Source organism: Eptesicus fuscus, chromosome 10, assembly GCF_027574615.1.
Source record: "Eptesicus fuscus isolate TK198812 chromosome 10, DD_ASM_mEF_20220401, whole genome shotgun sequence".
Classification (NCBI taxonomy): domain Eukaryota; kingdom Metazoa; phylum Chordata; class Mammalia; order Chiroptera; family Vespertilionidae; genus Eptesicus; species Eptesicus fuscus.
This window is the reverse complement of record NC_072482.1, coordinates 83,335,971-83,349,373: the sequence shown is the minus strand read 5'-3', so window position 1 is coordinate 83,349,373 and position 13,403 is coordinate 83,335,971. Positions and strand designations below refer to the sequence as shown.

The 13,403-nt window shown below is 32.8% G+C and overlaps 1 protein-coding gene across 4 annotated transcripts in view; it reads right to left on the bottom strand.

Annotated features, from left to right (window-relative positions):
• TRDN (triadin) overlaps positions 1-13,403 on the bottom strand; it is a 280,530-nt gene that overhangs the window by 17,735 nt on the left and 249,392 nt on the right. For all 4 annotated transcript variants that reach the window (XM_054721940.1, XM_054721941.1, XM_054721942.1 and 1 more), the window contains 6 exons: positions 10,913-10,942; positions 9,179-9,226; positions 7,397-7,444; positions 6,215-6,232; positions 4,172-4,216; positions 2,238-2,258 (listed from right to left, as the gene is read on the bottom strand). In XM_054721940.1, coding sequence (XP_054577915.1) covers positions 2,238-2,258; positions 4,172-4,216; positions 6,215-6,232; positions 7,397-7,444; positions 9,179-9,226; positions 10,913-10,942 — 210 coding nt within the window. The remainder of the gene's footprint in view (positions 1-2,237; positions 2,259-4,171; positions 4,217-6,214; positions 6,233-7,396; positions 7,445-9,178; positions 9,227-10,912; positions 10,943-13,403) is intronic.

Below are 13,403 nucleotides of genomic sequence, written 5' to 3'. Positions count from 1 at the left end.
GGGCAGGTTGGGCTGAGGGACCCCCAACCCCAGTGCACGAATTTCGTGCACCGGGCCCCTAGTTTATTATAAGTTCTTTGGTTTAAAATGACTTAATTATAAACAATTATAAATTATAAATCTCCATTACATAAACTTTTAACTTGATTTTCATATATCCATGCAAGCATACATTCATTGCATATATTTATAAAGCAACTTCATGTATAATATTTACAAAGTGCAATGGGTGGGATTGAGGTTGGAAAATATCACAGAAATAAAATCAACTTATGGTGACTACAATTGAAGTAGTGAGACAGAATATAAAATGTTAGTTTTCCTTATCCTATGATAATGCAGAATCAGTCTTTCATTTTGTTTCTTATGCAAATTTATAGACTAATATTTAAAAAGTATTATGTCAGGTTTTTCAAAATATTTTCCTCACAAATCAGCTGAAGTGATAACACTTTCTGTAAACCTGATATATTTATTATCAATCTTTTTTGAAGCTATTTTTAAAATTCAAGAAGAAATGATTAAAACATTTTATAATAATGAAGATAGAAAATAGTTACATAAATAAAACAGTATTAGCAAATGATTATATTTCATATTAGCGTTCTAGTTTTGACTTTCAACTTTATCACATTAGTAGCAATAACACAAACTATGTAGACTAGAGATTTTCTCCAACTCAAAGGCAACATTTAATGTTTTACATTGGCATAGAATCTATTCAGAAGAAAATTGTAGCTGTATTTTTAAGAATATCTCATAGCATTCAAGTTATTGTTAGTCCTTGTCATTTAAAAATTTTAGATACAACTTCTAGATACACTCTTGATTGAAATGCACATATTTTTACCCCAGGGTAAAGTCTGGGTCACAATTTCACAGTATTAAATAAACATTTCATTTTTATAACATTGCATGACATTCAAACATTTTAAAGATTTCATAAATTGTTGCGTTTTTATTATTGTTTGAAACCAAAATAAAACAGTAATTTTGAAATATTAAAAGTAACTCACCTTTCAATTTTGAAAAAAAAATAAGAAAATAAAAGCTAATGTGTTAAAATTAAATAATTGAAGACAGATAATGAGTTCTGCATTTTTCTTAACCCAGTGGTGACTAGTAGAGGGAACTCCATACTGTGTTTCGTCAATACATCCTAACAAACAACTGAAAGTATATAAAAAAGAAATGTAATCACTTTTTTCCTGCACAGGTATTATTATAGGCACCTCTCACCAAACCAGAGAGGTGTTACTGGACAGAACAGCCCCCTGAGCCAATGGGAGAGGGCTGTTCCCAACCTCAATTCTTGTCTTCTCATATAAATGAATTTATATGAGAGACCTTGACTATGTTGTGAAAAGCCAATTTATTAAAGCAATTAAAGCATGTATCTTTATTGAAAAAAAAAAAAGCAAAAGCAAAGCAAGCAAACCTATACATCTGGCTTATGAAGCACAGACGAGCTCTCAGCTAATCTGAAGAGCAGGTTGGGTGGGAGGTCTGAGGCGTTATACACCCTCCTGTTTAAAGGCTTCAAAATTCCTCTGCTGATTCTTTGGGTGCAGATTCATTCTCAAGGTCCCTTTTTCACTGTGTTGTGTCCTTCCCAGAATTCATGAGAGGCACCTGGCAACTTTACCTTGCTTAGCCCGGAGACTGCGGGCTTCTCTGCTTAGGGAGTACAATGGCCCTGTTTCCTTTCCCCATTCCCCCTTCCCTTCCTGCATTCTCTCATTAGGGAGGTATTTGCCTGGGTGTCCGTGCCTGGAGAAGATAATGGTTTGTTAGTTACAAGCTGGCTGCAGATTGCCCACACTGTTTGGCCTTGTTTTAACTTTCCTGTTTCAGTTTCCCTATTTGTCCGGCCTGGAATCCTGTAACAGTTTTACTGGCTCCAACTGTCACGTCCATATTTCCTCCTCACTTTCACCCCTTACTCTATATGCCTAACCCTGTTTCTAACTCCTCTCAGTATGAAAACAAAAAATATTTTTAGGCATTCTTTATATATCCTGGTATGGTATAATACATCTAATAAATGCTCAATAGATACACGTTCAAGGGTTAATAAATACAATACATACAATATTATTTCTCAATCAAAATCATTTATATTGTTACTGTCATAATGGCCGTAGCCATTATGTACTTTTTGACTGCATGTACAACTCAAATAAATTACACATTCAAAATAATAGCAAGTTCTTACAATTCTAAAATGGTACACTTACTTAAAGTTGGTTTTGGTTTATCTAAAAAGTAAAAAGAAAAGAAAATTAGTGATAATTTTCTACCTGTAGAAAAAATATCAGCCAGTTTTGTTTCCTATTTCTGTTTGTTCAAGTTAAAATAGGCAAAGGCTAAACTTACAATTAAAATGAGCAATAAGTAATGCATTTTTAATAATTTGTAAGTCATATTCCCAGTGAATTCCCCAAACAAGAAGTTGTAAAGCTTCAAAATATAGATTCTTCATGGTCTCTTCTTTTTTTAAAAAAAGAATATTTTTATTGATTTCAGAGAAAAGAGAGAGAAAGAGGGAGAAATAGAAACATCAATGATGAGAGAGAATCATTGATTGGCTGCCTCCTGCATGCCCCCCACTGGGGATCAAGCTTGCAACCTGGAAGGTGCCCTTGACTTGAATCGAACCCAGAACCCTTCAGTCTGCAGGCCAATGCTCTATCCACTGAGCCAAACCGGCGAGGGCCATGGTCTCTTCTTTATTTTTGTAAAACCTCATCTTTGGTTTGATACAAGATGAATGCTCATGGTAATCTGAATTCCTGTTTCTGAATGGCATAAAGTGCATCTTTCATCACTGCCTTTACAGAATACATATTAATATAAACTATTTAAACTCTCCCAACCTAGTTTTTAAATAAAGATGCTGACTTTATAAAATTGTAGGAAGAATAAATAAGAGGTAGGTGAAAAATGCAAAGCTTGACCTCTTTCTCCAATATAGCTTGTCTTCTGAAGTTATTAATCAAAAGCTTTAATTATTCAGTCTTATATCTCAAGATCTATTTATTCATTAAAAAGTAGCCAACATTGGTTCATGATTGTGAAGAACTTGAAGCATTTAAAATTAGGTCAACTACTTCATTAACACTAGGCAATACAATTGATACAACTTTTTTAGAAAGCAATGAAAAATCTATATAAATTACATTGAATATACCACTTTACTAAAAAAATGTTACTTTAAGAAATTTTACACCAAAGATAAATTCACAAAACTAGACAAATAGATGTATTTATTACTGTAAATCATTAAAGAAAGCTTGTTAGACTACTCAATGATATGTCAATCAGAGACTAGTTAAGTGTGTACAACTATATAAGGTAATAATATTAATGAGATGAATTTTTATCTACTGATATAAAAATATCTTCAAAATACACTCATGATTAGAAAAATCTCAGAAAAAGATAATTTATACTATGCTGTGATTTGTATAAAAAGTGGGAATATGTATTTTTTGTATATATGATGTGTATGTATATATTGCTAGAAGGATACATTAAGAAAAAACAGTGATTACCTATTTTATATTACTAGAAGATATTTTTGGAATGGGAACTGGTATAATAGGGAAAAAAAGAAGAGGGAGGGATATTTTCTCAGTCTCCTATTTGCCTTTTGGCGTGTTTGAAACATGCCAAATATTATATATTTAAAAAATTGATTAACATTTTTAAAATAATCAAGCTAGTATAGAATGGTATAATTTATATTTAAAGAAAATATGTCTTGTTGAAATTCATTATTTGTTTTCAGTGAAGTATGTGCAATTTTATAGGATATTTTATAATACTATAGATAGTGAATCAATGTCATCAATATAATAAATGATATTAATATTGACAACAGTAAAGTAATATTGAAAAGGTCTTGTGAATATGAAAGAAAATACTATTTCATTAGTAGTGCTGTATTGTAATAGCATGTTTGCCAATTCATATATATTAGTTATAATATTTAGTAAAGTGTTTGTCAACAATACCACAGCCCCATGTCAGATAAACTAGATTTTACCACAAAACTAGAAGACTAAGCACTCCCAGAAAATAAAATAAAAAGCATTTTATACTTTGCTTTAATTTTCAAATTTAATAAAGGTAATGAATTAAGACAATGTAAACAAAAAGACAAAAACACCTGTTTTTATATGTGGAGATTCTTTTTCTTGATGTTCAGCTTTTTCTAGAGAGAAAGAAATAAAAACTAACTGATAATCAGTGGGTTGTTTGTGTAGCAAGCTTTTCTTATTTATATATTTGCAGGCTATCATTGACATGGGAAGCATGCCCCCAAAGTCATTTGCATGTAACTTGGAACACAGAAAGCATATTGCCATAGAAACACATTAAAAACAAGGTCAGGTTCATTCTCAGGGCATCCCGAAAGACAGTTGCAAAGATACTAGCCTCTTGGGGCCAGGTGGTATAAAAAGAAGAAGATAGACTATGACAAAGAGGAGAACAAGAGGGTTTTTCTTTCTTTGCTGAAGGTTGAGGCATTCCTTGGGGATATTTTAAAGTAGATGACATTTGCTCTTGGCATATTACAAACTCCCTTTTTACCTCTCTGACTTCTTCTAGTTCCCTTCTCACTGGGTCAGAAGCAATTTGGTGCTGGACATATGTTTCTTGTAGAAAAGTTGACCTAGACCTGCCCTATTCCAGAAAGTATCACATTTGTATTTGTATTTTCCTGGACCACACACACTCTCTTCACAGGTCCAGTTAGAGGTCTCACAGATAAATGTAAAGTAAGTCTAGGACATGACAAACTGAATCAAAATGTGTAACTGATATATCCCTCTTTGTCCTCTGACAAATATTCTAATAAAAGAAAAAAAGAGGTCTCTCTCTTACATCAAAAGTAGAATTCCAAATGAAGCCAAGTAGGGTAGGGTATTTTGAATAAAACATAATATTCAGAAATAGAGACCATTGCCAAACATTAATTCTTTCTTTCTAATCAGCTCCAGGACTAGTCTTCATGAGATATTATTGATATTTACCCATTCTTTGCTTATCTCACTCCTGAGTTTGGAGACTCTCTAAAAGTACTGCTATTTATCCCCAACATGGATTCACCAACAGTGAAGGAAGTGGGGAGATGTGGCACCCACACTGTCATAAGACTAAATTGGATATATGTAAATTAGGGATTGGCAGAATTCAAGAATGATCTTCAATGAACTTAGTTTGCATAAATATTAATATTAAATACGCATGCAAAATAAAAGAAAATTAAGAAGTTAATATTCAAGACTGTCATACTAATAACAACACAATAACATAATAAATTATAGTAATAATACTATAAAATGTTCTTTCAAAATCTAAGAGGTTCTAGGATGGGAATATTTAGGCTCCATATGTTTGTAGCATATCTCCTGAACAATTTATACAGCCTCCTAATGGGCTTCACCAAATTCATCTTTGGATCCTGTTGATCCATTTTCATATAGGAGCTAGATAATATTTGACTAACTTATGCCTTCACCTAAGCTTCTGTTTCACAAATATATATAATTCAAGAACCATCATCACAATTCGATACAATCTTGGACTTATTTATGATTTTTGTAACAATAGGCAAATGTTCACGCCTTCCTGAGTCCAATAGTCAGCTTTTAAACTCCTACAACTGTATTAACCTCTGTATCACTCCTGAACAATAAAATTACTGATCATTGAAGTCCACACTTATGAGAAAATTCCATGATTTTAATATATCAAAAAATATTTATAACCTTACAAATTTCTAAATACCAATGAATACCTACGATATAATGAATGCTTCTTAAAACAAACAAATTAAAACTGTATGTGGTTCATAATACTAACAATTATATAGCATTTCCTATTTTTTGTTATTTATTTTGTATGTTTGAAAGGTGCTCATCTATCCTAACTTCTTAGTGTTATTTTATAGCCGACATGGACTCACTATTTTAATATTAATAATATCAATACAATTTCCAGATATTTCTTCTGAATAATATAGTTAACTATTAATTAGTAGTGAAAGAAAAGGATGTTAAATCAAAGCCATAACAATTACATTAATTTGTCACCTATACAGGTGTTTTAGTCTGAGGCAACGTTAAAAATATTTTTTAAAAAGCACATGGTTAAACTTGAAATAATCAAGCAATACTTTTCAGGTTTTATTCTTTTCATCTCTTACTTGCTGATTTAGGCTTGACTGTAGAGAATGGAGAAAAATAAATGCCATATTGATGAGTATAAACCATGGAAAAATAATTCTTTAGCATTATACTTCCTTAGTTTTTAGATTTTATTCTTAAACTTAATCTATTCACCCTGCTAATAAAAAACTAAGACACACAAAATGTATGTAAAATTTAAAACAATCCATGCATTTGGAACACAAATACATTGGGCTACTTTCTTTTTAATCCCCAAATACCATATACCAGTAACTAAATAAGATACTCAGGAGGCAATATTAACACCTTTTGGTGAAAACTAGGGGCACATTAACTGAAATTATGAGCTTAGGCAATGATCTGAATAGAGTACAATTGTCATAAGAGGAATATGAAATGGTCTTATGCATTTTTTTTCATGTGATAATAGCCTGTAATTTCTCTTAGTAGTTCTTTCCTCAGTTCTATTATATTTTCTCTGAGAGACTATATTTAAATCTTTATTATCATAATTATCTCAGTTGAAAGAAATTACTTCACAGACTTTTTCCTTTGGAATTGATTTTAATAAGAGATGGGACTCTATTGATGTGTAGGATTTCTGTTTTGGAATCAAATGGAAGAGATTCCATGTTTCAAGTTATCAGTAGGACTGAAGACACAGTTTTGTTCATCCTTACAGAAAAGATTTCTAGAACTGCAAAAGTGTGTGCACTTTATTTTTTTCACATGAAATATAAAAGGATGGACAGTCTTTCCTAATATTACATATTCTGATTATCATTGTTTAGGGCAGATTTTAAAAGTTATACAACCATGTAGCTTTCTGTGAAGTTCTCATGAGAGGAAATTATTCTATATAGTGCATAAATAACAGACAATTTTTTGTGTCTTTATATTTTGAGAAAATGTGGTTTTAAGATAAAACACTTACTAATGCACAATAATCAATGCATTACATGGATTTCTTCGATAATTATATGTAAACTTAGGTCAATAACATTTAAAAAAAATAAAATTATGTTATTCCAGTTTTCCAGTGTTAATTTTTATTCAGTATAACTTTAGTTATTTACAAGAATTTAGAATCTTAGAATTTATGGCACTAAAAGCATATAAACTTCAGTGAAGATGTTTGTGTGTGTATACTCATATAACAAAAAACTGATATAGAAGAAAAATATAAAGTATCTATTTACCTGTTTTTTCTATTGTGGTGGCTTTTACCTGCTTGACACCTTTTTCTTCTGTGATGGGAAAAATTTTAAATGTGTCAGTACAAATAATGACATACTTCAACCTTGATATTTTGTATTCTCTTTGAAATAACACCAATACTGAGAAAAACATAGCTGTTTCCTTAACAAAATAGAAAGTGATGTCTTTTATTTAAGTTGGATGAAAGCACAAAGAAAACTTGTCCATCTGCAGATGTCCTTTGCATCTATTTTGCCCTGAGTTTTCCTATTTCAATCATCCCTTAACCTGCCCACACACTCCTTATTCCTTGTCTTTACTGTACTTCACTGTATTTGTCTACAAAAATGTATTGTTTTATAAAACATGTATCCCCCTTTCATTATTGAATTGGAATAGAAATAAGCAATTTTTTATCTTTGTCAGGCAAGAGGCCTCCCTGGGAATCCAGGATTAGCTTGGGAACTCAAGTTTTTTTATGGTGTAGAGCTGGGACCGGACAAAAGTGGTATATTTATAGGATGGCTTCTGTTCTCTCTGTTTTTATCAACATAGTTAAATATGTGGGTCAAAGTAGAGTGATTATTACAATGATCTTATATAAAATTAAACTTTTCAAGTATTTAACATGGGGGTGTCAATCAGCTGGTCAAATATCCAAAGGGGAAAGCTTTATTGGGAAATAGAATTTAAAGAGTATCATTGTTGTTACTGAAATTAAAGGGGCGAGTTAGAGGATAATGCACTTGCTCACTCAAAGCCTAAAATCTCCCATTCTCTCTGTAATAACACCTCAAAATCACTGACATCAGAAACAGCAAAGAAAATAACAGATTTTCATTATTCTTTAAAAATTGTTTCTAAGGTTTTGCTTGTGTTGATATACAAAGCTATTCTCTCCTTCCCACACTCCAGTCTTGCTTTCTTTATTCCTATGGGTTCTGTTGTTGATGTCTCATATTTTTATAAACATAAGCAAATAAAAGCATTCTAACTCAAGCCCATTGTAAATAGATGCTTTAAAGTAAAACTTGAAAAATGTAAGCAAAAGGTTTCCTAAGATATGTTTAGAGAAAGTATATTTTTAACTTTTAAAAGTTTCTGGACAAACCATATTCATAACATTTGGTAAATATTTTAGCATGGAATGCAGCAAAAAATTCTACAGAATAACAGGCTTAGGGCTGCCTCAAGATGAAATTATTATTTAATTAGCTTAAATTAACACAAAGTTTCTCTTTTTAAGCAAGAACTAATTAATAAACTCATCTTGGTAACTTCTATATTTATCTTTCTGAGCAGAACACTTTGGATCTACTTTGTCCAAAATGTGAGACCAGGAATAAAAAGAAAGGAAGGGAGACAAAGATGAAGTAAGGAAGAAAGGAGGAAAGGAAGCAGGGAGAAATGTAGATTTCCTTTTCTTATTTTGGAGCCTGAGATGATCACGTTTGAAAAAGCCAATCTGAATTGCAAACATTTCCTAAGGATGCCTTGCCCCAAACAGAAGAAATAAAAGATAATATAATGTCTAAAGCCCATTCACCTGAGTGCTGGCTATGGTGTGTTGGTGCTTAGCTAATTCTCTGATGATAAGGAAGATTAGCTGGGACTGGTCAAGTCTTCAGAACAAAACACATTGTGATGATGACTAAAGTGGAATGTTCCAGAATCTGGATGGCCTGAAACATGGATCCTATCTAATCACTTTAGAATTGACTCTGAGCTCTTCATTCTGCTAGAATGAAAACAATTCGATACTGCAAATACCACTTGCAAAATACCTGGTTTACCATGAGAAACAGTCTTTTCTGGTTTCACTATGTCTTGTTCTAAAAATAATTAAAAGAAAATATTTTCAGGTGTTTAGCTTTATAAACCAACATACAGTGAATTTTCTCTGTGACTTAAACAACGGTGCCCATGGAGAAAAACTCTTCCTAAATTTTCATGTCATTCTAGTTTACATGAAAACCTTAAAGATTTTAGCTTTAAAAAAACTATATACCAAGAATTATTATTTACACTTAAACATCCATAATACCCAAAGATCAGGCCATAGTAAAGCATCAATACTAAAACAGAGAGCGTAGGCAATGGTTGGAATAGAGTACAATGGTCAAGTGAAGTAATGTGAAAATATATATTATTAAACATGTTTTAAAAATGTCTTATAAAAGATTCTATAGGAGTATTATAGATAAAATTCATATATACACTGTGTATTTAAGCTTTTTCAGATGAAGCTAAGAAACTTTTATTTATAAAAATAAATAATATTAAATGCAAAACTACATTATTTAACAATAATAAATAAAATTTTTAAATGGTATCAGAAGTTTTAAATGACTTTAGGATTCTGGTTTTAAAAAAGGGAGAGAGGGTAAACATGCAAAATATTTCTACCTGATAATACATATTCATCTGCATTATAAATATAGTCAGAAAAATAAATCAGAAAACAATAGCTAGGCATCTATGAGCCTTGTTACATTAAATATATGTTGTTTATAAGAGCAACTAGATTCAAGCTTATAATGAGTTGCTAGGTAAGAGCTGGTAAGAATTAAATGGGTAATAATAGTATTGTGTACATATGAGAGAGAGAAAAAGGGAGAGAGAGAGAGAGAGAGAGAGAGAGAGAGAGAGAGAGAGAGAGAGACTTAGATTCTTGAATTTGTTGATATTAAAGAATCCTGCTGTGTAATTTTTTTATAATGAAGAAATCACTTCCATAGAGCCTGAGGGTTTTTGTAACGTGCCTCAGGTAAATAGCTAGTTGGTACCAGAGCTAGGACATAACACTAAATAGCAATGTAAACTTGGAAAGGTCACCCTGATTTTAGGTCAACGTTACTTCTAATAAAATGATTGTCAGTCTGAGACAATCTCTTTCTGTGATTTTGAGTAAATCAGGCATGGGCAGAATCCTAACTCCAACATTTATTAACTTGAAAATCTGGGAAGAATAACAATTTCTGAACTTGGTCTAATTGAATTGTTTCCACAGATAATAAATATGAGCGGTGATTGTCATGTTTCATGTCTCTCACAGTTATACGATAAATATAAAAATTATATGCTATTCCTTGACTCATAGGAGGTATTTAATAATAATAATATATGTAATAATATTTATATAATAATAACTCTTGTGCTCTTTCCCTTTAAATCTCAGTTGTCTACAACTTTGTAATTTTATGAGTGTGATGTGTTATCAGAAAAATCCCACAAATTAAACATTATCATACTTAGTTTTGAAGAATGCCCCCAAAAAATACCTTCTAAAAACTGGAGTCTCTGCTGAAACCCATTTAAAGCCTTATTTTTTATATTTTTGCCAATGGGATATCCCCATTCTCAACTAATCCAGTGCTATAAAACCATATTGATCAATGGAGCAGAAAAAATGAGGATCAGGGAGACTGTGTAAATCTCCACTGGTAGGTGATAAGCCTCTTGTAGTTCTAAAATGAAGACAATAGCAACTCTATCAATTAAACAATAAAAAATGTTACCTGGTTTTGTTTCCTTTTTTACTTGTGGCTCTGAAGGAAAAACAAAATGCAGAAATTAAAAAATTTGAAAAAACAAACTAGAGAACCAATTCATTTTTGGAAAATTATTTTGTTTATCATAATAGAAAAAGCAAAATTGCTCTAAAAATTATTCCAGTTTCATGATAGTTTCTCAATGCTAGACTATTAAACACAAAGAAGTTAGAATCATGCCATATACTAAGTTGTTGTTACTGCTAATTGATTTTAACCTGAATTTTGTTTTCTCAAGATGATTGTTGTGAAGAATAGTTCCAATGTCAGCATAAGATAAATGATTAGAGAGTTGGAAGAGTCTTTTTGAAATAGATATAATTGGATACTTATGTGATTTAGAAGTTTACACAAATAGTATTATGGCTTGAATTGTGTCCTGTCAAAAGATATCTTGAGGTTCTAACCCTAGTACCCCAGAACATGACCTTATCTGGAAATAGGATTGTTGTGGATGTGATTAGTTTAGGTAAGACAAAGTCATACTGGAGAAGCATGGACCATTAACCCAATCTGACTGATGTCCTTAAAAAGAAAAAAGAAAAGAGAAACAGGGATAGAAACACACAGAAAGGAGATGTCTAAGTCCTGATGGAGGCAGAGATTGGAAGATGTTTGTACAAGCCAGGGAACAGCGAGGGTTTCTGGCAAAGATTTTCCTTTATAAGCCTCAAAAAAAGGTGGTTCTGCTGACATTTTGATTTTGGACTTGTGGCCTCTAGAACTATGTGAGAATAAAGTTTCATTGTTTTAACCTTCGCAGTTTGTGGTACTTTATTCCAGCCTTCCAAAGAAACATGATTTTAGTACCGAGAAGTGGGGTCACAAATAGCTATAAATACAGAAGTAGCTTTGAAGTTGGGTAATGGGTTGAGGCTTAAAAAATTTTGAGGCACTTGATATAAAAATCCAGCTATATTGATGTTAAAGTCTATTCTGCTGAGGACTCAGAAAGAGTTGAGTTGTGTGTGTGGGGGGGGGGGGAGGGAGGGGCGCGGAGCTATAGAGTAAGCTTCTGTTGCTTTGAGAATACATACCTCATCATGAACAGAATCTTGTTAGAAATAAGAATGTTAAATATACTTCTGCTGAGATCTCAGAAGGAAATGAGGAACATGTTAGTGAATACTAGAGGAAGGGTGATGTTGGTGACAAAAAACTTTCCTGAATTGTGTTCTTCTGTTGGCTGGAAGGTAGAATTTGTAAATGAAGAACATGGATATTTAGTTGAGGAAGGTTCCAAGCAAAGTGTGAAACAGTAAGCCTGATTTCTCCTTGCTGCTCAGAATAAAATGTGAAAGGGAAGATAAGTTGAGGAAGGAACTGTTAAGCAAAAAGAACTAGCATATGAAGATCTGGACAATTTTCAACCTATCTAAATTAGCGTGCATGGGGGACAGGGCCACGGGTGTGGATGGACAAAATTTTGCTAAAATGGGTAAAGAATAAATGTGTGATTCATGGATCCAATCCACCATCTCATCAGAAGGCAGTGATAGCCATGTGGTGATCCAGGAAAGATCTGTGGAGGGCCTTCCTGTCCAATGGCTTAGACCCCCCCATCAACTGAAAGCAAGACTGGTCATGTTTGTGAGAATATTCCATGCAGAGGCAACACAGCATAGATATAAAGGGACAGAAATGGGTTGAAATAAAGGGATAACAACTTGAAGGTCAGAACAATGGATTCAAACCTGGGCTGATGGAACCCCCTCATGCAGTGAGGGCAGCTTCCCACTTAGGTGGTGCAAGAGAGCAGAGCCACTCCCCACCCAGCCCAGAGGATACAGTAGTGAGCCAAAGAGGATTTTCTCAGGCTTTGAAATCTAATGGAATTTTTCCTGCTATGTTTTGAATTTACTTGGAAGCCATGACTCCTTTTTTTTCTTTCCAATTTCTCCCTTTAGAAATGGAAATGTCTATCCTATTCCTGTCCCACTGTTTTATTTTGGAGGCAGTAATTTGTTTTCTGGTTTTATAGGTTCACATACGGAGAGGAATTGTCTGCAGGAAGAATCATACCCCGAGTTTCATGCATAACTGGTTTACATAATGAGATTTGGGACTTTGAATTGATGAAATTTTGGACTTAGAGTTGATGCTAAAATGGATGAGACTTAAGGACTGTGGAATGGGATGCATGTATTTTGCATGTGAAGGGCATACATTTGGGGAGGGCAGTGAGCAGACCTCTTTGCATTGAATTGTGTCTCTCAAAAACTATGCTGGAATCCTAACACCCAATTCCTCAGAATGTGACCTTATTTGGAAGTAGGGTCATTGTAAATATAATGAATTAAGAGTTTGTCATATGGGAGTGGGGTGTGACTGGTGTCATCAGAAGAAGAGAAAAGGTACAAAGATAGAGACACAAAGAGAGACGATGTCCACGTGGTGACAGAAGCTGAGATGGGAGTGATGCTTCTTCTACAAGCCAAGGAACACCAAGGATTGCTGG